This window comes from Rhipicephalus microplus, chromosome 10 (genome assembly GCF_043290135.1).
Source record: "Rhipicephalus microplus isolate Deutch F79 chromosome 10, USDA_Rmic, whole genome shotgun sequence".
Lineage (NCBI taxonomy): Eukaryota > Metazoa > Arthropoda > Arachnida > Ixodida > Ixodidae > Rhipicephalus > Rhipicephalus microplus.
The window spans coordinates 18,157,431-18,180,796 of record NC_134709.1 but is presented as its reverse complement, the minus strand read 5'-3'; the positions used below and the strand labels follow the sequence as shown (position 1 = coordinate 18,180,796).

The 23,366-nt window shown below is 45.8% G+C and overlaps 1 protein-coding gene across 2 annotated transcripts in view; it reads right to left on the bottom strand.

Annotated features, from left to right (window-relative positions):
• Nucleotides 1-4,269: 4,269 nt before the first annotated feature.
• LOC119181829 (neprilysin-1) overlaps nt 4,270-23,366 on the bottom strand; it is a 45,003-nt gene continuing 25,906 nt past the window's right edge. For both annotated transcript variants that reach the window (XM_075875157.1, XM_075875158.1), the window contains 11 exons: nt 22,768-22,866; nt 20,589-20,666; nt 18,277-18,389; nt 16,309-16,367; nt 13,597-13,648; nt 11,637-11,704; nt 11,126-11,256; nt 10,454-10,519; nt 7,589-7,693; nt 7,411-7,487; nt 4,270-4,497 (listed from right to left, as the gene is read on the bottom strand). In XM_075875157.1, the coding sequence (XP_075731272.1) occupies nt 4,398-4,497; nt 7,411-7,487; nt 7,589-7,693; nt 10,454-10,519; nt 11,126-11,256; nt 11,637-11,704; nt 13,597-13,648; nt 16,309-16,367; nt 18,277-18,389; nt 20,589-20,666; nt 22,768-22,866 (948 nt within the window). In that variant the 3' untranslated portion in view covers nt 4,270-4,397. The remainder of the gene's footprint in view (nt 4,498-7,410; nt 7,488-7,588; nt 7,694-10,453; nt 10,520-11,125; nt 11,257-11,636; nt 11,705-13,596; nt 13,649-16,308; nt 16,368-18,276; nt 18,390-20,588; nt 20,667-22,767; nt 22,867-23,366) is intronic.

Below are 23,366 nucleotides of genomic sequence, written 5' to 3'. Positions count from 1 at the left end.
CGCACATTACTGTGAGCATTGACCTTACTCTTTCGTGGTACAGGAATGAAAAAAAAAGGAGTATGAAACAGTTCACTTTTGAACTGTTTGTATTGAAGAAAACTGCAAAGAATTAAATGAGTTAAAATGGAGGATGCTTCAGCTTCGCAAACAAGAATGCGGCTAAGTACACGACAAACACACGCATCCTGGCGTGCGTGGTGGAAATAGTGCATCGTAGATCAAATGCTGAGCATGCGCAATCTTTCCGACTACGGGTTTTACGCGGCGCTGATAGTGCCATCGGCCGCGTGGTCGTGGTCCTCGCCTAAGTACCTATTACAGTACAGCGACGGCAGATGCTCTACTATTTAACCAAGGCTGTGGTAGGAAGGAAGCAACAAAATAGAGAAGGCAGGGATGTTAACCAGAAAGACATCCAGTTGGCTACCCTACACTGGGGGATTAGGGAAGGGAACAAGAAAGACGAGAATGAGGGAAGAGAGGAAAAAAAGAGGTAGACTGACAGTAATTTCGCTGCAGCGTGTAGAACACCACCGCATGTCAGAGGCGTTCACACAAGCCCGTCTTTCTCAGGAAACACAGCAGGGATTTCACTGCCTTGTGGGCTGTCGAGGGATGTGAAGGTTGCTGTAATAGCACCTGCACAGAAAGAGGCCGACACCCAGGGGCCTTCACAGGACCTTATGAGGCTATCTTTCGGGATAAGTAGTACCCGTTACCAACTTTGTGCCAGGTCGGCGCATCCCTGCTTACCCGTTATAGGAAAAACCCGTGGGTCCCATTTCCAGTCGGCGCCGCAAATGGAACCCATGGTTTAAAAGTGGACGGTTCCATCGCATTGGAAGTGGACGTTACCCTTGATCTCTACGCGATGCTAAAATGTTACGCTAAAGGTCGGAGCCGGCAGTTGTCTGGCTTGCGTTCAAAACGGACCTATTTCTGTGCACCGTTTCGAAGCAGTATAAACACCTTGCACGTAGCGGTCATCGTCGGATGGTTTCGTAAAATGAAGTGCTGCTAACACAATGAGGCGACGCGCGATGTACGTCTGTCTTGCAGTGTCTAAAATGTATCGATTTCTGAGAAGGTATCTTGATCTATGAAAAAAAAAAAACCGTGTATATCTCCCGTTTTCGAGAAAGCTGCGCAAGTGCGTCTTGTTAATTCGTGCTATTCTTCGTGGCTGACAGTGTGAAAGCCCAGACATAGAGTAGATGTGAACATGGCACCGCGCTATGTCCGTAGTGGAGGGCTTCAGAAATTTCGACCACCTGGAGTTCTTGAACGTAAATCTAAGCACACGTGCCTACAGCATTTTCGCCTCCATCGAAAAATGTGGCCGCTGCAAGATTAGATTCGGCGACCTGCGGGTCAGCAGTGGAGTGCCTTAGAAACTATACCGCCGTGTCGGGGTCAATTTTCCATAGGGCTATTCATGTTTGCATTGTCAAGAATAACCTATTCGTGCTCATTGTGCGCGAAATTAAATGAACGTTCCAATTTGCGATTCTTGAACGTTCCTAGCGTCACGACGAGAGTGTAGTAGAAAGGGGAGGGAATACCACGTTTTCAGGCTCCTCGCAAGATATATTTTATTCGAATCGTTTTGCTTTTTAACGCCTTTTTTTTCTATACTGTTCGCTTTCATAGACCAGGATTTTCATCGCTTGCAGGACATATCCATCTTTGCTGGGGGGATGCCGATTACGTCGTTTGATGACTGTGTTAGCATCCAGCGTGCTGTTATCAAACGATGACCAGTGTTTGCTTGCAATCAGCTGTGACGTAACCATTCAGCAGCACCCTATAAGCTGGCCTCGCTGACATATCACGAATGGGGTCTGGATTATGCACGCTTGTTTTCACCCTTTCAGACGCCACCTATGAGGAACTGCCTGTGAATGTGTCAAATTGCTAAAACGCTACTTTAGGGCGCTCAATAGTCTATTGCGACAAGAATAATGCGATAGTTCTTGAATTTATTAGTGGTATAGCAACTCACCCTAATTAAGTTGTAATTGAATATCTCTTTACCCTGAATTTGCCCCGCCGCGGTGGTCTATAGGGGCTAAAGTACTCGGCTGCTGACGCGCAGGTCGCGGGATCGAATCCCGGCTGCGGCGGCTGCATTTTCGATGGAGGCGAAAATGCTGAGGCCCGTGTGCTCAGATTTGGATGCACGTTAAAGCACCCCAGGTGGTCCAAATTTCCGGAGCCCCTCACTACGGCGTCTTCTATAATCATATGGTGGTTTTGGGACGTTAAACCCCACATATCAATCAGTCAGTCGACCAATCAATCTTTACCATGAAGCCATAGATGCTTTATTTTGGCATAAATAGAATAAAATCTCACGCCTGGTATATAGTGCAAATTCATTTGTGGTTAAGTCCATTTTGAGTGCATATCTTTTTTTTTGTCACATTGCTCGCAGGAAGCGGCACGTCTACGATTCGTCGAACGTGGTAGTGCCTTCGAAAAAGTGATCATATGTATTAGTGCACTGTGAAATTATGTTAAATGAAGACAAATTTATTTTGCAGGAGGTTCATTTCATCCAAGGTACGACATACATTCCTCTTTATTACACTCTACTTGATTTAGATAGCAATAATGAGTGGAGTACGCAATTGTGAACGTAGCGTATTAAAGGGTTTAACGGAAGCGCCAGACTAAAGACACTCTGGTGTATAGGTTTCAACGAATTGAGCTTCGAAGGAGTCAAATCCTCCCTATGTGCAATTCGGGCGTTCGCACTTTGCTAGTGAACGTATCTGCGCACTACCGAGCCCCTGGAATCGGCATCAATGACGTTGCACTTAGAACGTGTTCGAACCAAAGAAGTTCAAAAACCTCCTTGGTTTGAAGTTTATTGATTGATAGTTTGTTCGTGTGGCGCTATATTGGGACGCCTTGCCTTCAACACTGAAAGTTTAAAGTGTTGGCGTTTTTGACACTGTCTTCAAACACATGACGTCTCATCTCCACTTCTTGTTAATTAGAATCTGCACTACGAGAAGGTCCCGCAAATGGCATGATGAACGCGAAGCAATGAAATGTGGCGATATGGTACAAATTTCAGCTGTGTTTGCGTACTTGCTATTGTCGCGTGGTCGTGCTTTTCTGACGAAACAAGTCCTATTGTCACGGGTTCCAGGGGTGTGGCAGCTTGGGCTAGTTGGTATGGATGGCATGACGATAGTTATAGCGCGAGAACAAAACGACGACACAGAGACAAGAAGGACACGAAAGACACGAGGACTTGTTTTTGCAGTAATAACATAAACTACGCCCGTATTCCTTTTTTTTTTCGGGGTGGGGGGGGGGTAGTTTTTATAATACGTGTACTTTCCCGTAAAGCATATACTGTAGTGCGTGTATGAACGCAATTACGATTACGAAGCACGCGCAGCCACTTAGTTTAATCAAGGGGTACCATATGATATAAATATAGAAATCCAATCCCGGCCTGTTTGTTCATGCGAACTTGTGAAAAGTTGACTATAGCTAAGGTTTTTTAGAGGCACTGAAAAAGGCGACATTGGTTCAAGCTAACCAGTCGCGTCTAATAACCAGCTAACCAGTCGCGTCTAAAGACCTTTTGGGAGTGTGCACTGCTCAGCTTACGCCGGCAGGAACAGCAGCAGCTGGTCCAGCGGGCTCGCAGGGTCGCGCAAGGCAATTGAGCCCTGGACTGAGGGCCCCACCCAACGAGAGCTTTTTGTATTCGTCAATGCAAGTTTATTGTCTCTCTCTCCGTTTGCGATTCGAGCAAGAATGCTATGACAAGGCGGCGAGTTTTACATTCGTGCCTTGGGTGGTGTTAGATAACACTCCCTTGGATTAAACACACAATAAATATCCGACAAAGAGGATAAGAGAGCGCCCTCATTGGCCGCTAAATTGTTAGAGCATCAGTCGGGTAATTTGGCGGTCTGGGTTTAGGATCCCAGCGACCGAAAGGGTGTTATTTTGCCCACCTTAATTTTTTTTTGTAAGCTGCTCTGCAGTTAAAAACAGCAAGCAGGGGGCATGGCCAACAATCTTTTTCGGGGAGGGATGGTGGCACCTATTTGATTGGGGGGGGGGGGGGGCAACCCCTTCAAATGGTAATTTTTTTGCTCTCTATGCCATGGCGAAAAAAAAAATCGGGAGAGGGAAGGGGGCAAGGGCCTACTTTGCCTGGCTGGCTATGCCCCCTGCAATCAAGTGGCCTTCTTATCGAATCAGTTCTAGTTGCAGCAAAATGTGGCATCACAGAAATCATGGAGTTCAGAGTCGTTTATTTCAGCAGTTCTCCTACTTAGTACACGCCTGGACTACCATCGTGAAAAAAAAAGAAAAACGTATATGGATTCGAACTTTCTGGTCTTCCTTCCACGCCATCGTGGGCGTCACCACAAACTGCACCGGTCTTTGCGGTTCATTGTCGAGTTCTTTGGGCAGCTGAATGTCTCGGAAAAGGCTTCCAGGTTTGACATTGGCAAGTTGACCCTGAAGATAAGTCGAAACAATGGGGTTGATTAGCACATGGAAAAGTATGACGTGAGTGCAGTGAAACAGTGCCGGCGAAAACAACAAGCCATCTGAGGAGACGAGGAGCGTACTTGTATTTCTGATTGATTGATTGGTTGACTGATTGATTTATTGATTGATTGATACGTGGGGTTTAACGTCCCAAAACCACTTCTGATTATGAGAGACGCCGTAGTGGAAGGCTCCGGAAATATCGACCACCTAGGGTTCTTAAACATGCACCCAAATCTGAGCACACGGGCCTAAAACATTACCGCCTCTATCGGAAATGCAGCCGCCGCAGCCGGGATTCGATCCCGCGAGCTGCGGGTCAGCAGCCGAGTACCTTAGCCACTAGACCACCGCGGTGGGGCTAAGTGTCTTTCTCCTCCTCTGGTCTGTGTTTGGCGCCGGCGCTGTTTTACTGCGAGTCTGAGCCGCAGCTCAAAAGTAGATCCTCGTATGACGTCAAGAGCTATCTGCATATTATTCCTGTTAATACATATTTTCAATTTTCAGGCGTTCCGCTCTACGCTGAGTATCTTCCGTAGATTGGAATACCCGGTCGGAACTGCCTATGCGCACCTTACCGGAAACCTAAAGCGCCCTAAAGACATCCGCTACGCCAAAGGCAGTTGCCGTTCATGCCGAGTCTATCAGGTGGTCGTCGTGCGTTCTGTAGCTCGTTAGCTCCGAACTGATGCTTGTATTTTGCTTCGGGTTCGTGTCCTCAAGCTGCGACTGCAAGGTATTCGCGTGGACTCGCCGCCCCTTCCTGGAGCCATACCCAAATAATCAACACTGTATAGGCTTGCATAATGGTGATGGGTGCTTCCAAAATCTCGGAGGACGAAGATTACGCGTTTTGAAGCTTTTTTTTCTTACTCCAGAGCTGGCGCGGCTTGACGTCGAAGGTTTGCTTAGAGATACCGAAAGGCGAACGAAGTAAGCAAAAGTCAAGTTTCAAAAAGTTAAATATAAAAAAACTCAACCTCAGCTAGAGGAACGCAGTCATGAAATTTATTTCTGGAAGGGCCGGGACACTGATGAAGGTGGGAGCAGGTGTGGTCGGACAGTGTCTTGGTGTGTTGACAAGGGGTGCGTATTTCTTTGTTTGTTTGTTTCTATTCATATCTTTTTTTATGAATTGCGTGGAGGGAAACGAGAGAAGAATGCCAAGTCAGGCACGCAGACTCCAAGCTTTGCTTGCCTTTATTTTCTAAATAGGGCAAGGGCTTTTAATATGTTTATTAAGCCCTCTCGTGTGGCAAACTTTGATTGAAAAAAAAAAAAGAAAACGCCAATCGTGCGCGGGACGCGTCGAATAGTGCCAGCAAAAGCTGGAAGAGCTGATTTTCTAGAGAATTATTTAAACACTCTTGGGGCATCTATACTGTACAAGCACACATGCATGGTACCCACTATGCCATAAATCAACAAGATTTCTGCATAGCGGGGAAGCGTCCACAATGCCACTATTGGTCATTCTTCGGGAAAGCGTGGTATCCGCTACACACCTGTATAACGTGGTACCCGCTATACACAGTATAGTGCTTTTTGTCTTGTCTTGTCGCCTAGATCTTGGCACATACCCACAGGGGGGATTGGCCACACTGTACTTTATAATAGAAATTTTTTTACACAACGCTTGATAAAAAAGAGAGAAATTAGATAAGAACACTAATAATTTTCCTTTAAAAAGGTGAGGAGTGCAGAAGAATTCGATAAGCCGGAATATATGAAACAAATTAGCAAAAATGAAGAAGGGGGACAAAGGATTGGATGGCAGTGCCACTAGCAGCGTATCCTTCCGGTTGCCTGAATGAATTTACTGTAGCGCCGAGAGAATAGCACTGTGGCCCGCACCCAACTGACCGGCTCCAAACGATAAATGGGTGGATGTATTAACTGCCGATCCGAGCATACCAATTGGTCTCTCAAGAATGATTCGGCGCAGTGAGGCGAAGCGGTGGCGTGTGAGAAGAAAGTGATGCATTGTTTCCGGTTCATTGCAAACTGCACATGGGTTAGTTAATGAAAATCCAGATTTTTATATGCCGCGGCTTACGACGATGAAGAACTACGCCTGAGGCTTTTGTGACGGGTTGGAAGCATTCAACGACTCACTGGTTACGCGATTCGCATTGTGTGACGCCTCGTTCTTTTTACTATGTTCTAAAACGTTTTATTACGCTTGTCAACGCCATTCTACCCGACATGAAGCATGCACAGAATCAGTTCGTAGGTCGCGGTATCGAATCCCCCTGCTGCGCCGGCTGCATTTTCGATAAGGGGGCGAAAATGCTGTGTACGCCCGTGTGCTCAGATTTGGGTGCACGTTAAAGGAACCCGCCGGTGGTCGAAATTTCTGGAGCCCACCATTACGGCGTCTCTCATAATCATATGATGGTTTCGGGACGTTAAAGCCCGCATATCCATCAATGCACAAAATCAGATCGCGAAGTGGTTTCAAGCACCGCGGCGTAGCCCTTATATACAGTAACACGACGTAAATAACTCTCACTCTTCTATATACTCCACGCCGTGTTAGCCATTGAGTTTTTCCTTAGTAGCGCTTAAGTTATTATTGTCGTCATGTGATTGTGCTTTTGCTTGCTTTATTTGTGTTTTTATTGCGCATTCTACTCACTGTAGTAAATACCGCGAAAAAAAAAAAGAATGGCGTAGTTCTGTGACGGAGGAGCTCTGTGATTCCCGTTCTGCCTTCGGGATTTTGCATCTATTCGGTTCTTTTTTTTTTATTTTGTGTGATAGTGATTACGGACACCGGCGGTGGTAGTGAGGGCTGCGGCAGCGAAAACTACGCTGCCAAAATCGACACTTGTTGCGATTCATGACAGCTTTCACTGTAATGAGAAATTACCGGGTTACCTGTATGGGGCTGGGCTGTGCGGGTCATACTGAATCATTAGTTTGATGTATTCAGGGCGGGCCAACCTGCACCATGCCTGTGGAGGAGAAGCAGTCAACAAGAGTCTCATACACACTATAGCTCTTTCTGAAGGCTCCCTTCAGATTCAGTGCCAAGCACTGCTGACACAGGACGTACCATTCCGTTGGAAATGAAAAACAGCTGCTTCCCGGTGACATTTTCCATGCCCGCTAAGCGAGTGTCCATGCCTCGGTACTCTGTTTCAAGGAGGTTTCGATAAGCCTGGAAAAAGGGGAACGACATTTCTCTGTAAGAGATTGTTTTTTTTATCAAAGGTTTGTGGACGTTGCTACCATTTGTAGCAACGTCTAAAAGCTTCATATAATTATGAATGTGTTATACAAACAACGAAAATTCGAAAACGGGAACAGTTACTTGGGCTTGCATAAAATGCTTTTCTGGCACAAAACGAGGTGACACGTACAATCGGCCAAAATTTTGGCTATTGTGCGTGGCGACCACTTTTTTGTCTGTCAGCGCCATATTATGGAGCGAAGTTACAAAAGATTGCTTCGTGGACATATGCTTTGTGAGAATACACTTGTCCTTAATTCAGCTGAAACTTAATTCAGTCGTATAGCAAATATACGCAGAAACTGCCACTCATGCACGATAGCTAAAGATTTGGCCGACTGTACGCATTTTTCTAGCAGAAGGGGGGGGGGGGTGAAGTGAGCGTTATGCATTGTCTTTGTAAGGGGAAGGAGGTCACTTCGATTAACCTTCTTCCGCAACCCCCCCCCCCTCCCTGATGGGGAACCCTGTGTATGTCGTTGGTGACACAAGTGCAAATACGAGTGTCTAAGCCGTCGTTAGAAAGCCGGGATTTGCTTTTCAGGAGCGAAGCTCCTTGGGTTCATACTGTCTGTTGACGCCGTCGTTGTCGTAGATTCCCGTTGAACCGAAACACAGGTGCTACCTGTGTTTCGGTTCGACGCACATAGAGCGTTTATAGCGTGCGTATAGTTTAATAAAAAAAATACACCGTGCTTTCTGCGTATCTATTAATTCATCTATCTCTCCGTGAATCCGCCCACCCGGGTGTCTGACTGTCCGTACATCTGTCCGTCCGTTATGCTAGTCGGCGACTTCAACATAGTAGGTGACTTCAGGTCAGTCCTATACACTGACAATAAAGAGAGGGGGAGTGAGAGGGGTGTGCGAAGTCAGCCCCATACATTGACATGACAGGGAAGGGGTGCTGCGACACCCCCCCCCCCCCCCCCAATCAGCAGATGGCTCACTTGTACGTGTTGCATTGTCACCGCTTTTGCGTTGCATTGTGACCGCGTTTGCGCTGAAGCTATCGACAGCACGAAGGTCACTTCGTTCACACGACGGGCAGCGTTTCATTATGCCAGCGCAATTTTGAGGCGGAGGAGTATGAAACTTTATTGTCAGAATACGGCGGCATCGGTGATGCGTACCCACGCCTACAGGCTTCCTTCGGGAGCCCATGGATCCCGACGGGGTCCTTAACCCGTCGGATTGCCCAGAGCTGCTCATTCGGATCTGTGCTGAGTAGCACGGTCTGCTACTGCTCGGCACATTTAACAACGCCCATAGCGGCGAGAGCCAAGAGCAAATTTGGTGGCTTTCCGGTCAATGCGACAGCGTGTCAGCTTGGGCGTTCCTTTGCACCCATCGCCTCCGAGATGGTGCGCCGACAGGTTTCGGAGGCCACGAGCCACCAGAAATGTTTCAAGGTGATGTTTCGGTATTGGTACTCGAAAAAGCGTGACCCTGTTGTACCGCCGTTGAACAGGCACAGAGGATGTTAGATAGGACCGCCCTTTCATTGAATAATTTGCACCTGTTGGTGTACTGACCGCGATAATAGTGGCTTATAAGACACCTGTTTCAGGTATCCGTTTGGTTGAACTTTTACTGGTCGAAGTTAAAAGAGCGAGCAGCTTTTAGTTCACACATCTCAATTCGCTGCTATCCCATTCATCCCTTCACCTTTGCAGTGATACTGACTGTTTTTTTTTTTTAGATGGGGAGTAGCTTTTTGTCGGGGCTGCGTCCGTCCTTCTCTTACGCATCCACTTTCCCCCTCCACTGCGCATCGCGTTCCCCACCCCCTCTCTTTTCCGAGTCGGCGGCGAAGGCAACGAAACGCCTCCACAATACACACGATCACTTTTTAACCATTGATAGTCGGTATTGCGGGGACTCGCTCTCTGGATTTCGTGCCGACCGGTTGTGCCCCCGCGATCTCCGACGACAGCGCAGCTATGGCCGACTGGGCTCGCCCTACGCCATCTCCTGACGCCGACGAGAGCTCTCGCTGGGTGGTGCTCCGTCCTCGGACTTCTGCAACCATGTCCATCTTTCTTACCTTCTCCTTGCTTCTGCCATGGGTGTCACTGTTCCTGCGCGACGCTCTCCCCTTCCCCCTCTCCATCTTTATACATTTAATCTTATCCTTCTAATCCATCTTTACCCCCATCCCTCGTGAGCTACTGTTGAGGTGTCGCACTCTGGTGCAGACAGTTGTGGGGCTCACTTTTACCTTCTTTTCTCTTTTAAGAATCACATAAGTCGGTATTGCGGTGTTCCACGTTTCCGTGGGACAGAGCGCGCCGTCTGTTTTGGTTAGCACGAGAGCACGTTCGACGGTCTCTTGCGTGTGCGTCGAGGGGCCTGCACTCTAGACATCTATAGTCGTGTTTACCCGCAGCGTTAGTCAGGCATGGAGGTAGACGAGTTTCTGTGGATGCCGTTCACCATCATCGCGCTTCTTCACATTGATACATGGTTTGCTTTAGCGTAAGATCGTGTAAATGTTTCAGTCTCGCGTAAACGTAGGTTAAAAATAATGATGCTGTCGTTGACGAAAATACGTAACAGGCGTCATCTGTAGAATTAACAAACCATACTTCGGTACATCATTCCGTTCAAACTTCACTGGTATGCGAGTGAGTTTTTTTTATTTTTGGTTCGGCGATCAAAGCGTCCGGAACCGACGTTGCAACTTACCTCGAATGACAGACGCAGTCCTCCATTGTCGGCAATGTTCTCGCCCACCGTGTTCTTGCCGTTTAGCTGAAACGAATAATAAGAATATATATATATATATATATATATATATATATATATATATATATATATATATATATATATATATATATATATATATATATATATATATATATATATATCCATGAAAAGTTCATGAAAATGAAACATAAGGTATACTCTCTGCCCGTTTCTATCAGGATGCCCTAAAGAAACTGTTGGCGATTTCTTGAAAAGGAATGAAAAAGTAACTTTTCTTGAATTTACGACATGTTCGTCTTGGTCCGGGTCTAATATCCTTCAGCAACACCTTTCCGGTGCGATCCAGATGGGCTGGCCTCATGAAGAGGAATCACCCGACAACTGTTTCGAGATGAAAGCTTTCCTTCTGAGAAGTCCGTCGTCAACTTTCTTGTAGATTCGGCTACAAGCAAATGTACGGCAGTCTTCTACGTACGAAGAAACTACCGAAGTAAAGCGAATAGAGTAAGATGAAGAACAACCATACGGGACAAGCGCCGGACAAGCGTCGGTAGGCAGCGCTTGTCCTGTCTGGTTGTTTTTCGTCACTGTCTTCGTTTCACCGTTCTCTGCAACGCATTCTCACAAACACGGACCACCGATTAGTCTCACCGTCATGTTTGTTTCTTTGTCGGTGATGTTTCCGTACTGGTACTCGAAACATTTTGTTCTGTTCATGAATTCCTTTCGGGTTTTGTTGCTCCACCATTGTTTCAGGGCACCTTCTGCGTCGAACTGACTTCCTGTTGAAAAATAACATAATAAAAGAAACGTGAACACATAAGTGAGGCATGCCTACTCACACACACACACACGCGCGCGCGCGCACGCATACACGCACATACACATACAATTTGATGCTTTATTCATGTTACGTAAGAGCCCTTGTAGAAATGCAATGTGTTTATGTTTAAATGCTGAGAGGGGGAAGTTTAAGTGCAGGTAATAGGGTAAAGTTAGCAAATTAAATATTTAAACGATGAACAGATAGCACGGCATATACACCCATTCTTTGAAGCGAACACATGTTTCAGCGTGTCCACTTTCGGCAATTAGCCTTCCTTGACAGCGATACAGTTCTGGTTGCCACCAGTGGCTTTCTTTTTTTTTTTTTCGGCCTTACCCATGTCGTCAAAGCCGTGGGTCATTTCGTGTCCTACTACCATGCCGATTGCTCCGAAGTTGAGAGACCTGTCAAAAGAGATGCAGTTGTATTGTGTTCCAAAGGCTTACATGTCGAAAATTTCTTTTTTTTTGTAGATGAAGCAAAAGCAGTGTTCACTCAATAAAACTTTTTGCTTGACTAGTTAGTTACTCGTCTTATTGTAAGAATATTAGCGCCACTTTCACCCCCGCAATCACTCTCGCAAACACTCTCACAAACACTCTCACAAACATGCACTCATCCACCCGAGTAACACGAACGAAATGGAGCTATCCGTACCAACTGTTTTCACACTATTGATCAACAGCGTTATTTGGTGTTACGTTAAAGGTTTTCACGTTATTTTAAAGGTAATAACGAGCACAACTTCATATACACGAAGCGGGGCTACGTTACGTGCACCATTTTTTAATCATGCGCTTACCTTACGCTTTTCATAGAGGGGAATGAAGAAGAGGAAAAGTTCACAATGAATAATCAAAATTAAGTAACCTGCTTGCCACCTCACTCTATAAAAAAGGGTTTGAAGAAAAGATACACCAAGAACAGAAACCGGGCCATGTCCTGAGCGCATATTTTTTTTTTCCTCTCTGTGTGCATGGCAGTATTGTCAGTCTCTCTTTTTTTTCCCTCTCTTCCCTCTTTCGCTTCTTTATTGTTCCCTTACCTAATCACCCAGTGTAGGGTAGCCAACCAGATGTCTTTTTGGTTAACCTCCCTGCCTTCTCCCTTTTGTTGCTTCCTTCCTTCCTTCCTTCCTTCCTTCCTTCCTTCCTTCCTTCCTTCCTTCCTTCCTTCCTTCCTTCCTTCCTTCCTTTCTTCATTCATTCATTCCTTCATTCCTTCTGTGCATGGACCTATTCATGCCTTGTATTTTTTTTTTATTTTGGTCATCTACTGTAGCCAAAGAAGGGACATGGATCTCGTCAAGCCGTTCTGCGGCACTTTTTCAGTGTCCCTGATATCTGAACCGCGAATAGATGCGAAAATAAACTTCAAGTCCGAAATTGCGAGTCTTCCGCCACTGCGCGCAATGCACGGGGTGAAATTCCCAGTGCCGTTATTTGAAGTGATGCAACCCAACCTGGCGCTTAGTGGGGTGCGGTAACCGCTTGGAAAATGTGGCTTCTCGTTTCCTCCATCTTCTCTAATTCACTTTCCCTCCTCCACACACACATGACGCAATGCTTTACTTTCTTATATTACGTTACCAGAACTGTCTGTTTCTAGTCCCGAACCACTATAAAAGGGGGTTTTCTGTAATGCTTCTAAGTTTGTGAACTGGGCCGTAATCACGCTGTAAAAAATGGCACAAATACGTGAGACCAGTGTTCGGTCCTTCAAAAAAGAATTCGCAGTTATGCGAGAACAACGCACCGTGTCGTCGACTATAGTTGTGAACTGTTACACAGTAGTGTGATATATCGAATATTTAAATCTTTACTCGCGCTATTTTTTCTCGTCTTCCTCCTCATTCCCTTCGAGCTCAAGGAAGAAGAGGAAGAAAGAAGTGAGCGGAAGGATAGGAAGGATAGCTAGTTCTCAGACCGGCTGGCTAACCTGTGCTCCGAGGGGGGCTTAGGGAAGTGAAATTGATAGAAACGAAATGTTACAAAGATTAAAAGAAAAACATTGACCGCAAGAGAGGGAAAGTTAAAAGGAAATAGAATACGCAAACTTTCCATTATGCTTCAATATCAATTAACGCGTCAACTTTCCGTCCTACTGAACTAACCGATATTCGCTACACGCCCTTATCACCGGTATTATCAGCTCTGCCAGCTGTCTGCTGCTAGTGCTGAGGATAAAGGGTACATGGTTTGGATGTATGAGAACACGTTAGCGGAATGCCGCGTAACATGTTGCGGCTGGGGCCCGTGTCAAGGCGGACACCACTTGTGCATGCAGAGCAACTCACCGTGGAAGGCCGTATTCGTAGAAGACTCCTTGAAGGATTCCCGAGGGGAACACTGTGCATATATTAATCATCGTTAGTGAGCTTGAGTGTTTGAAATAGAGAATGTGTCGGCGTTAAAGAATGATGATTGTGCTATGATAAATGTAAGTGTGAAGAGTGCCGCCCGTCTTCTATCGTCAAGAGGTTACGCGTACTCTGAGAATACCGGCGTCTTTCTACGAATCTGAGACCAAGATATACAGTGTACTAGGGTTGCGTTATGCACGTGCTACTGGTGGGCCATGGTATAACCACATTAACCCCGGCGTCGTCGATGTGTTTTTGCGCCTCATTCCGAGTCATTCTTTCATTTGCTATCAGTGTTGCGGTAGCGCGGGACACGTAATGCCGTTTCGCGTAATTTGTTTTACCTCACTAAGCCATCAAGCCTTTCTTCAGCGCGTCGTCACAATAGCTCTTATCGGTGTTGGCCGTCCGGGCATACGCGCTGGCGTCGATGAAGCACGCGCCGTAAGTTTTGGTGACTCAAGCGAGACGACAGGCGTTAACCAAGGGTTATCTGGTGTCGTCGCCATCGTCATCTTCATCATCATCATCATCAAAATCATCATCATCAGCCTGACTACGTCCACTGCAGGACATAGGCCTCTCCCATGTTCCGCCAGTTAACCCGGTCCTGTGCTTGCTGCTGCCAATTTATACCTGCAAACTTCTTAATCTAATCTGGCCATCTAACCTTATGTCTCCCCCTAACCCGCTTGCCTTCTTTTGGAATCCAGTTAGTTACCCTTAATGACCAGCGGTTATCCTGTCTACGCGCTACATGGCCGGCCCATGTCCATATCCTTTTCTTGATTTCAACTATGATATCCCAACGCCTCCTCTAGAAAGATGCTTGCCGCATGAGAAGAAAAACAGCTGCCACACCCTTTCTCTCCTTCATTTTCAAAATGTTCTCGGTCGCTAGCGTCACCTGTGGCGGACGGTGCAACAACGCAACACTTTGCATAGCCTCCGAAACAGTGGTGCACAGTTGCAGGTCTCGAACAACTCTCGACTGACGCGCCCCTATGGGCCGTAGATGAAAAACGCTTAGCTGGTACCGGCCGCCGCCGTGATGATGGTGTCGGTCGCGAGCGTCACCGTGCGGAGCTTGTTTAAAACTGAAGGCAGGCCAACTCCGCTGGGAGCGCGAGCCATTCTTCAGGCATCTTTCTAGAGGAGGCGTTGGATATCCTTAACCCCCGTTTGTTCTCTAATCCACTCTGCTCTCTTCTTGTCTCTTAAGGTTACACCTACCATCTGGTGTCACGAACGTGCAAATACCCGCCCTCCCCCTCCCCTCGCCCCCCCCCTCAAGCCAAGAAAAAAAAAGCGCCATTGCAGGCCTTCGCGATTGCGTACTGACGCGCGGCAAGCAATTTCAGGGGCCAAGAACCGCAAGTTTCGATTTCGACGATCGCCACTGGAGGGGCAGTTCGGACTCGGAATAAGCCGATTACTGCCAATTTCTTGATAGTTCAGTGATTTACTTGTGGCTAGTGTGGATGATTGAATGAGGTATTGTGTATAACGTCGCATTGAGAAAAATGGTTACACTATGTGCCACATAGTCACGAGCCATGACAGGTAACAAGCAGATTTGTGACACTATAACATTGCCTAGGTCCCGCACATTTGTTCAAATAATACTCGATAAATGAGAATATTGAGTATAATCTTTTTTGTCGGTTAGAAGTTTTATGTGAAGCATAAATGCGAGATATAAAAAAATTCTTATTGTGTTGCGAGTTCCTCTAATAAATACACATTGATTAAAGTGGATGATTGTGCAGTAACAGCAGAGGTAACGTCCGCTACTTAAAGAAAACGGAGAAACCAGCTCAAGGACGCGCACACAAGAGCAGAAGACGTGTGTGTCGTCTTCTCCTCTTGTGTACGCGTCCTTCAGCTGGTTTCTCCGTTTTTTTTCAAGTATGTACCAACAGGTCCAGCAACACATTCTCCCGCGTCCGTTACTTTTTTTTTTCGTTAACGGTAATGGTAACGCGTTACCTTTTTGTGTAGGTAACGTAGGGTGCTAACGCGTTTCTTTTTTGTTGGAGTAACCAGTAATGTATTTAGTTACTTTTTTTGGTAACGGATACAACACTGTTTGCTGTGAATGAAGGAAAAAAGTTCGAACCTGGGACTACGAACATCGGAGGTTATAGGTTCGATTCCTGCTGAAGGCAAGTTTTCTTTTCATTAACATTTCTTTCTTCACATGTACCTTACTGCTACTTCTAATAACACCATTTCCATGGCGTCATTGTCTGTGAGTTTTCATTAATTTTCATTTGGTATGTAATTTAAAGCGCGCATTTCAGTAAGACTTTGGACTCTGACAGAGTCGTATTTTTAGCTTGGCACGAATTGTGTGGTACAATGTACGAACAACAGCTGTGTGGCAGCATAACTGGTGTCGCCTCTGATGATGTTCAGTCAATATATATTGGCACCAAATCGATTCGTCTAATAGAAAGCAAAGTTTGCTCCTCTTAACAGATACCGCATGCCAACGCGGTGAATATTTGCAGATATTGGTCACATGAAAAAAGAAAAAAAAACTTTCGATTGCAAATTGAGTGTAGCTACGGTTGGTCTTTGGTCCGCACGACAAAGAAAACGTGCTGTTTCTCTAACAGTGCGCCAGTATTTCTGAAAACTCACCCATTTCGTTGGCGCTCGGGTTGTAAAAAGCGTTTACCACTGCAGCGCCTTCAAGCCATCTGTAAATAAAGGAGAACCAACGCAAGCTTTGCACGCGTGTCACATCAGACCACTACTCACAGCTGTAGTTAAATTAATTGGGCCTATTTGAAAACTCCTTTCATTTTTCATCAGGGAACTCAATAAGTGATGTCGCCAAATGAATGAGCGTCACAGGTAGCGATTATGATGGCGAAATAAGCCACAATGTCTTCAGAACACACCTAGAAGTACTAATTACCACACGCGTCAGCAACGCCACAAAATCCCAACACTTAGGACAAATTATGGCGTACAACACGTTCGATACCAAATACCTACAATGTTAAGTCGTCTACAAGGTCTTCTAGATCACAACTCCACACCTTTTAACACCATTATCAAAACCATACTAACATCAAAACCATTATCAAAACCATACTAATGCCATCTAAAGTTTGTTTGATTTCTAATATCTTGTCTTTCTGTATCTTTAATTTCTGATATTTTGCAATATGTTACGAGGATCTCATTATGTATTTTGATGTTGTGCTGTTGTATTTTGATGTTGTGCTGTTGTATTTGCAGGTCTACTGAAATGTTGCTTTGTGATGAATTTTTTTTCTGTTTATTTCACACTGCGTAGTAAGACTATGCTAATGTTTCTTGTATTTTTGTGCAATAATATATTCAAAATATTTGTTTGATATGCAGATGCCCTGTGGCTTGCGTGCCAAACTGTATTTAGGAGCAGAGGCCCTTTGTCAGGCTGTATAGCCTTTACTCTCTGCTTCGTCTCCTGTAAATTTTTTTCAGGGCAAATAAACTTTTAATCCAATTCAATTCAATTGAATTCAATTGCTTTATGGAGATAAAAAAGCAGTAATTAGAGCAAGGCTTATCGCTAAATCACTCTGACTTCCTTGTGCAAGATTCATTTGAAAGGTTATCGAGTCGCACGTTGCACTTGTGTCCAGCAGCACTACTTGTGTGCATGCGCTTCGAGTTGTCGATGAAGTCGCCCTCGCGCTGTCAATTGCTAGCTTCCTGGTTAGCTCAATTGGTACAGCGACCGCCCCAGTAAGGTGTTGGCCTCAGGTTCAATCCCGTGACCAGGACGAATTTTTCGGCAACTAAAGAGGCCTTTCTTTCTGGGAAATCCGTACGGATTTCCTTGTGGCTCCGTGCCGCGAACGAGTGGTTGTCTATTTTCCCTTTTCTTAACCCTTCCGCCACCTTGCGAGTCTCCGCAGAACGCATTTGCATTGCACTCATGTGTCAAGCGTTTTTTTAGGGGCGAAGCTCCATAAGGCGTGGGCTGTGCGTCCCCTGTATGTAGCCACCTCTCGTTTATTTCTTCCAGTGTTCACTAGATGGCGGTACTTGTAGCTGATGATGAAAGATGCGAGATGTTATAAAGTAGGAATGATGTCACATATGGCGCGTGTCATTGGCAAAAGGCAATCGTTCGATTTAGTGCGGCGACGTACGCTAGGGGTAGCGTTGTAATAAAATCGACAAGCCAAAATGTACTGAGGATTCATCGTTTACCAGGTTTACCTCCGGAGCTTCGCCCACTCATCATCATTCACTTCGTGGATAGGGCAGCACTTTTTCTTTTTTGTTCGATACTAACTAAGTTACGGATAGACCTCGCAAAAACGTTGTTTTTCTTGTAGCTTTATGATTCCATGAAAGCCTAAAACTTCTCACTGATTTCAAAACAAAGTTCGCGACCCTTCTCTGGTGAACTTCGTTTCGTCGTTGTCATGGTGACGCTATACCGTAAGCCTTCGGAAGTCCATATCGTGCACGGTCTGTGCTTCAAAAATGATTGATGTGTCATGGTCTCACTTATTCATATGGCAAAGATGTATTAGCTTAAGCAATAGAAATAAACTCCCGCAATATGCCGTTCGATAATCGCAAAAAAAAATGTTATCCACTTACTCGGCGTCGGTGTCGTATGTTTTCCTCAGCTTCTTCATTTCTTGTATCCAATTGTTCATCGACACAGCGTACATCATTTTCCCATAGGGTTCGTTGGGGGACAGCTTTGGTACCTGCAGTAGTTGGTATAATAACTGTTATTGTGACAAGAAGGTGTCTGTGTTTCATTACGAGCTATAATGCTAAACTTCTTTCATCAGCTGTCGGTCGAGGCAGATAAAGGAAGATGTTTACGCTAGCCGTGCAAAGCTTAAGAAATAGCAGTGGCTCAGTTCGGTTACGCCGGGATATACGGTGGGAGCTTAGGTTGAGCCGATTATGTTTAGCTTACCTGGTTTGGATTAGCTTATTATGCTTGCTGCTGGACACGGACGGACGGACGCATGAGGGAGCGAGCGAACCAGGTCACCTGAATCATGCTCCAGGAGTTTCCAGGCCTTCTCAGTGCGCCAGATGTCCACCGTGTGACGTCACTGCTCGCGCATGCGCATCACTGTTTAGCGCAAGCCGCTTGAAACAGCTCGAGCTCGGCCAGTGTAGCATACGCTACAAAAGCGATGGTGGTCCATCTTAGATGCGCCTTCTGGGCTGGGTATTTCTTTGGTCAAGACGAAGTAGAGTCAAACACAGCCCGTCACAGTTGTTGCGAGAATGTCGAAACTTCAGCGCCAGAAGCTAACGTGCAAACCCCGCTGTTTTTTGTGTTTTTTTTTCGTCCGTAATCCTGCAAGCAGAGGCCAACGATGCGCATGGTGGGGGTGAAGATTTGAGTGGTTCCTTGCAACGCTATTTTGATGGGCGAATGAGCGGCTAGCTTTGGTTTTATGAGGATGAGCGCGGAATCAAAGTGGGGGAGCCCGATAGATGACGCGTGATCTCAGGTATAGATTCGGCTTCTAGTTGAAGAGTTTTCTCGATTTCCCGCCAGAGCCACGAGTAGTTCATGTGGTATAATATCATCCAAACACACAGGATGCTTTATGGGGGGGAAGGTGATTGAATATATGGTGATGACAGTAATAAAGGAGAGGGCACAGCCTTGGGGTGTACCGACCTAACCCAGTGCATAAGGAGCTGGGCTCTGGTTATCAATTTGCAATTATAGGCAGTGCGCTGTGGAGAAATGCACGAGCGCAGTTACACGTTTTGGGTAAGCATTGCGAGCAACTCGAGCTGAGCACTATAAACAAAGCGATCGCACGCTCAGGAAACGTTGCACGTACAGCAGCAAACAGCACTAAATATTCAGCGCACTGAATTTGTGCTGAATACAACTAACTTAACAAGCTGAAAGCTATGGCTACTTGTTCGTGTTCAAAACGGAAGCTGCGAATGATGGGAAGACGTGAAAAAGGCGCGCGCAAACACAATCGCAGCGCTGATTATCGTGTCAGTTGAATGTGTCTGGCGTTTGTTCCAGGGTTCTTCTTCCGTTTTCTGTAGAAATGTGCCGTGCCACGGGCCCCTCAGCGATGTCTTTTCCCGGAATGATACATTGCTATAGCCTCTGCTATTAGACGCACCGTGCTCTACCAACTTCTCTGCGCGAAACTCAGTTAGCCTCACGTCCGTATAGACACTCGGGGCGAAGCAGCTTAAGACCGCAGAATGGCCCACCGTACGCAAACCATCGCCTGGCGTCGGCAGGCGATGTAGAAACCAAAACATTTGTGAACAACGAAAAGCTTACCAAACGCCGTTAACCATAGAACAAATGAACTATAAGGGCACCACTCCTGAGACACACCGACGTTTAACCACCCATCAATCAAAGCAAATAACAGAAGAAAAGGTTAACAGGAACAAAATAATAGGCTGTTAACACAGGGCAAAACAAGAGGCCATGATTCATAATTATATGCACATTGCTTCACCCCATCATCATAAGCATTCACTTCGTGGATGAGACTTATGAGTGGATTTTTTATTTGTTATTTTTGTTAACGCACCCTCATGAAGCCCAAGGGACGGCTTTATTCTGTGCCATAGTAGAGTACCAAATACTCTAAATTGTTAACTACTTTCTCTGAACACATATACGATTGTCGCCTCTCCCTAACTATTTCTTATAGCTTAACTTTTTGCGTCTTTTCCTTTCATCTCCCCTACTTAGTTCCTGTCCCAAAAGAATAGGTATGCCTAAAGTGTTTCTGTTGGGGGCAGTTGTCAGTCAGTTCCATCCCCATTTCCTTGGTGCCCTCGTGTGTTGCTGTTTGTTGTATATCAGACCAGTCGCACAAAAATCATTTTTTTTGTTTGTTTCTACCGTTTCGTTAGGCAGGTTAAAGCTGTATGAGTGTGAATGTACTCACGTATTTATATAGTCCTTCGAGGTACGTCGAGTTGAAGAGCCATTCTGGGTACGCAATTTTCCTCGCCATCTTTAGCAACTGGAAAGCAAGTAGACTGAAATTGCACGTGAATCCTGTTGGCGCGTCGTCGTTAGTGTCACTGGCGCATTGTTCGTGGGAGACAGAACGAAGGGGGACACATATGTACAAACTCACTGCGACACAGAAATATGTTGTTGTTTTTTTTTTGAAGACTGTGCTTTGTGTGGGTGTCATAAGGCGGGTGCGAGAGCGGGGGGGGGGGGGGGGGTGCTTGGTGGGAGGGGGGGTGGCTACCCGCGCAATGTCAACCCTAAATTTTGGCATTTCGGCTCCAATAAGGGGAGTGTTGCTGCGTCGAGCCTTCTTCCCCTCCTTTTTTCCCCTAAAAGGGAAGGGAACCCTGTGCACGCATTTAATTTATTAAAGTGAAATATTCATGAACTGCATAGTGCTCCACAACTGATGTGATCTGCGTGTGTGAATCACACTTGACTATATTTATCGGCTTCTACTAGTGAAAACATGAGTTTTCACTAGTGTTTGTCTTCGTAGCAGTGGCTTTTCAGAAGGGAGAGACAAGCCATATCTTTCTCCCGAATGTTTAATAACGTTTATTTGACAAACAAATTAGCACAAATTATGGAGCTGCATTTTGCAGTACAGGCATAAAAAAAATCGTATCAACTTCGCATCGCGACGAATTCATCTGGAAACTTGACTGGCTGTTTCTCTGACAGTGGTCACTAATACTAATGGTGTGCGCAGCCTGACTATAGAGGAACACGTTCGATTAATTTTACTGTTAAAATATCTTCTCGCTAGGACTATGGAACATCTGTATCTCTGATGCCTTTATTTAGCGAAAATCAAGAGTTTGCCAATCGTTTTCATTTTTTTATGTACTTCGATTAGATTTAATACCACATGCCTGAAGCACACAGTTTCCTAAAATTTACGAGATGGGACTCTGGCACTGCGATCGCCCAGTCACCATAGGATAGATAGGTAGTACACAAATTTTCCTAGTATTCGTGCTTCCCGCTTCGGGTGCACTTGTGGCTTTGATCATTGCTGCGTTTTGGTTTAGTTTCGAACTATAAAAGAGCGGACCGTTGTGAACATCCAGAGCCGGTTTGAATAGGTGAGCCTGAAATGTTGAGGTGGCGAGGGGCAATAGCTGAACATTTGTGATTGCCGTCTCGCATACACAAGGTGACTCCAGGCCACATGAAGGCTAACGGTGCCGAAAGAACTAACGTTAGGCAAATTCGTGAAAGCTATGCGAAAATTTCGGCTGCCGAAGCATTCAACTCCGCGCGTTTTCTGACACAAATTTCGTGATTGCTGATGCTATAGTGCCGTGGTTTACTAGGTAAGCTCTGGCAAAGCTCCGTTTCAACACCGTTTTGCCGGAACTAATCACAGAGGCGCGCACGTGAGAGTCGAGTACGACCGTTTGCCGTATATAGGGTGTTGCGACGGGCTGTCCATGAAAGCATGCTAGCATCGCCATCACATCATGCCTATAAAACAAAAAAAGAGAACCGTGTAAACCACAGCTTCCTCGTCGTTAGGCTACAAAAAGTTTTTTGGATATTACTAAGCCTGTAAATAAAGCATATTTTCATATACTTTCCTTTAAAAGCAGTCATGTATTAGATGCGAAGCAGCTTTTTTGCTAGCCTGTGTAACGCTGTCCCTCCGTACACCCCGACTGCGCATGCTCGCGTCTCGTGACGACCCAGGAAGACACCCGCAAAACTGTTGCTACCCTCTCCCTCTCTCGCCTCGCAAGGCCGATGCAGGCATCGTTTGTTGTAAAAAAAAAAAAAAAAGACTGCTCACGCTTCAAAACCGTTCTCTGGCTATCCCGCATATGTAGGCACTGGATCGCGCGTTCGGAATCCAGTCAAGGACGTCTTTATTTGGATTTTGCTTGATGAGCGCCAGCGTCAACGTCGCTGCCATTGTAAGCGTTAGCGCCCGCTGCTTCGCAGCTACACATGATTCCCTTTAGCGGTATAGATGATCCAAGTTTTTAATCCGTGCGAACACAACGACAACAAAAGATTTAAAAAAACTCGCTCGTCTTAACGGGATCGGTGTAATAAACAGATCGCCTGTGCTATTATTGGTCATGGAGAGAGACCATACGTACTTTTGCCTCGGCTGTTTTTCGAGTCGCGTTGTCCATCCAGTCCCGCGTCTGTAGAGATTTATTGAACGCGACCGTGATCCTTTTCGCGAGATCTTCAACCTAGAAGAAAGAGGATGTTACCAGTTAAACAACAGGGCGTTCCATTGTGCTTGCACGTACTTGTAGTTGTGGCATCGACACTGACTTCTGCTTGTTTACACCCATCGTTAGACAAACCCAATGCCACCAAGGTTGCATCGGGTGTCCGATTCGGTCATGCATGTATTCGGGGCAAAGCACCCCAAGGACGAGGCTTGTCCGGCGTCTGTTCTCCCGGCTACAATATATGGGGGCGATGCCCGGGATAACGTATGGTGATGCGAGACACACTCAAAAAAGGTTTAAAAATATACTAATACGAATCATAATTGCAACAGAGCAACATAAAACACATAGGAGCACAAAGCCTTTATAATAGTCGGTGACTTCAATGTAGACATAATGGATATTAGGACCTAGCTTTGTCATCGACTCTTTGTCACTCGATCTACATTACAGAAGACATCGCTCACTAAAAATTGTTAACCACTTGAAATTGTGAACCACTTCTTCCAAAAAAA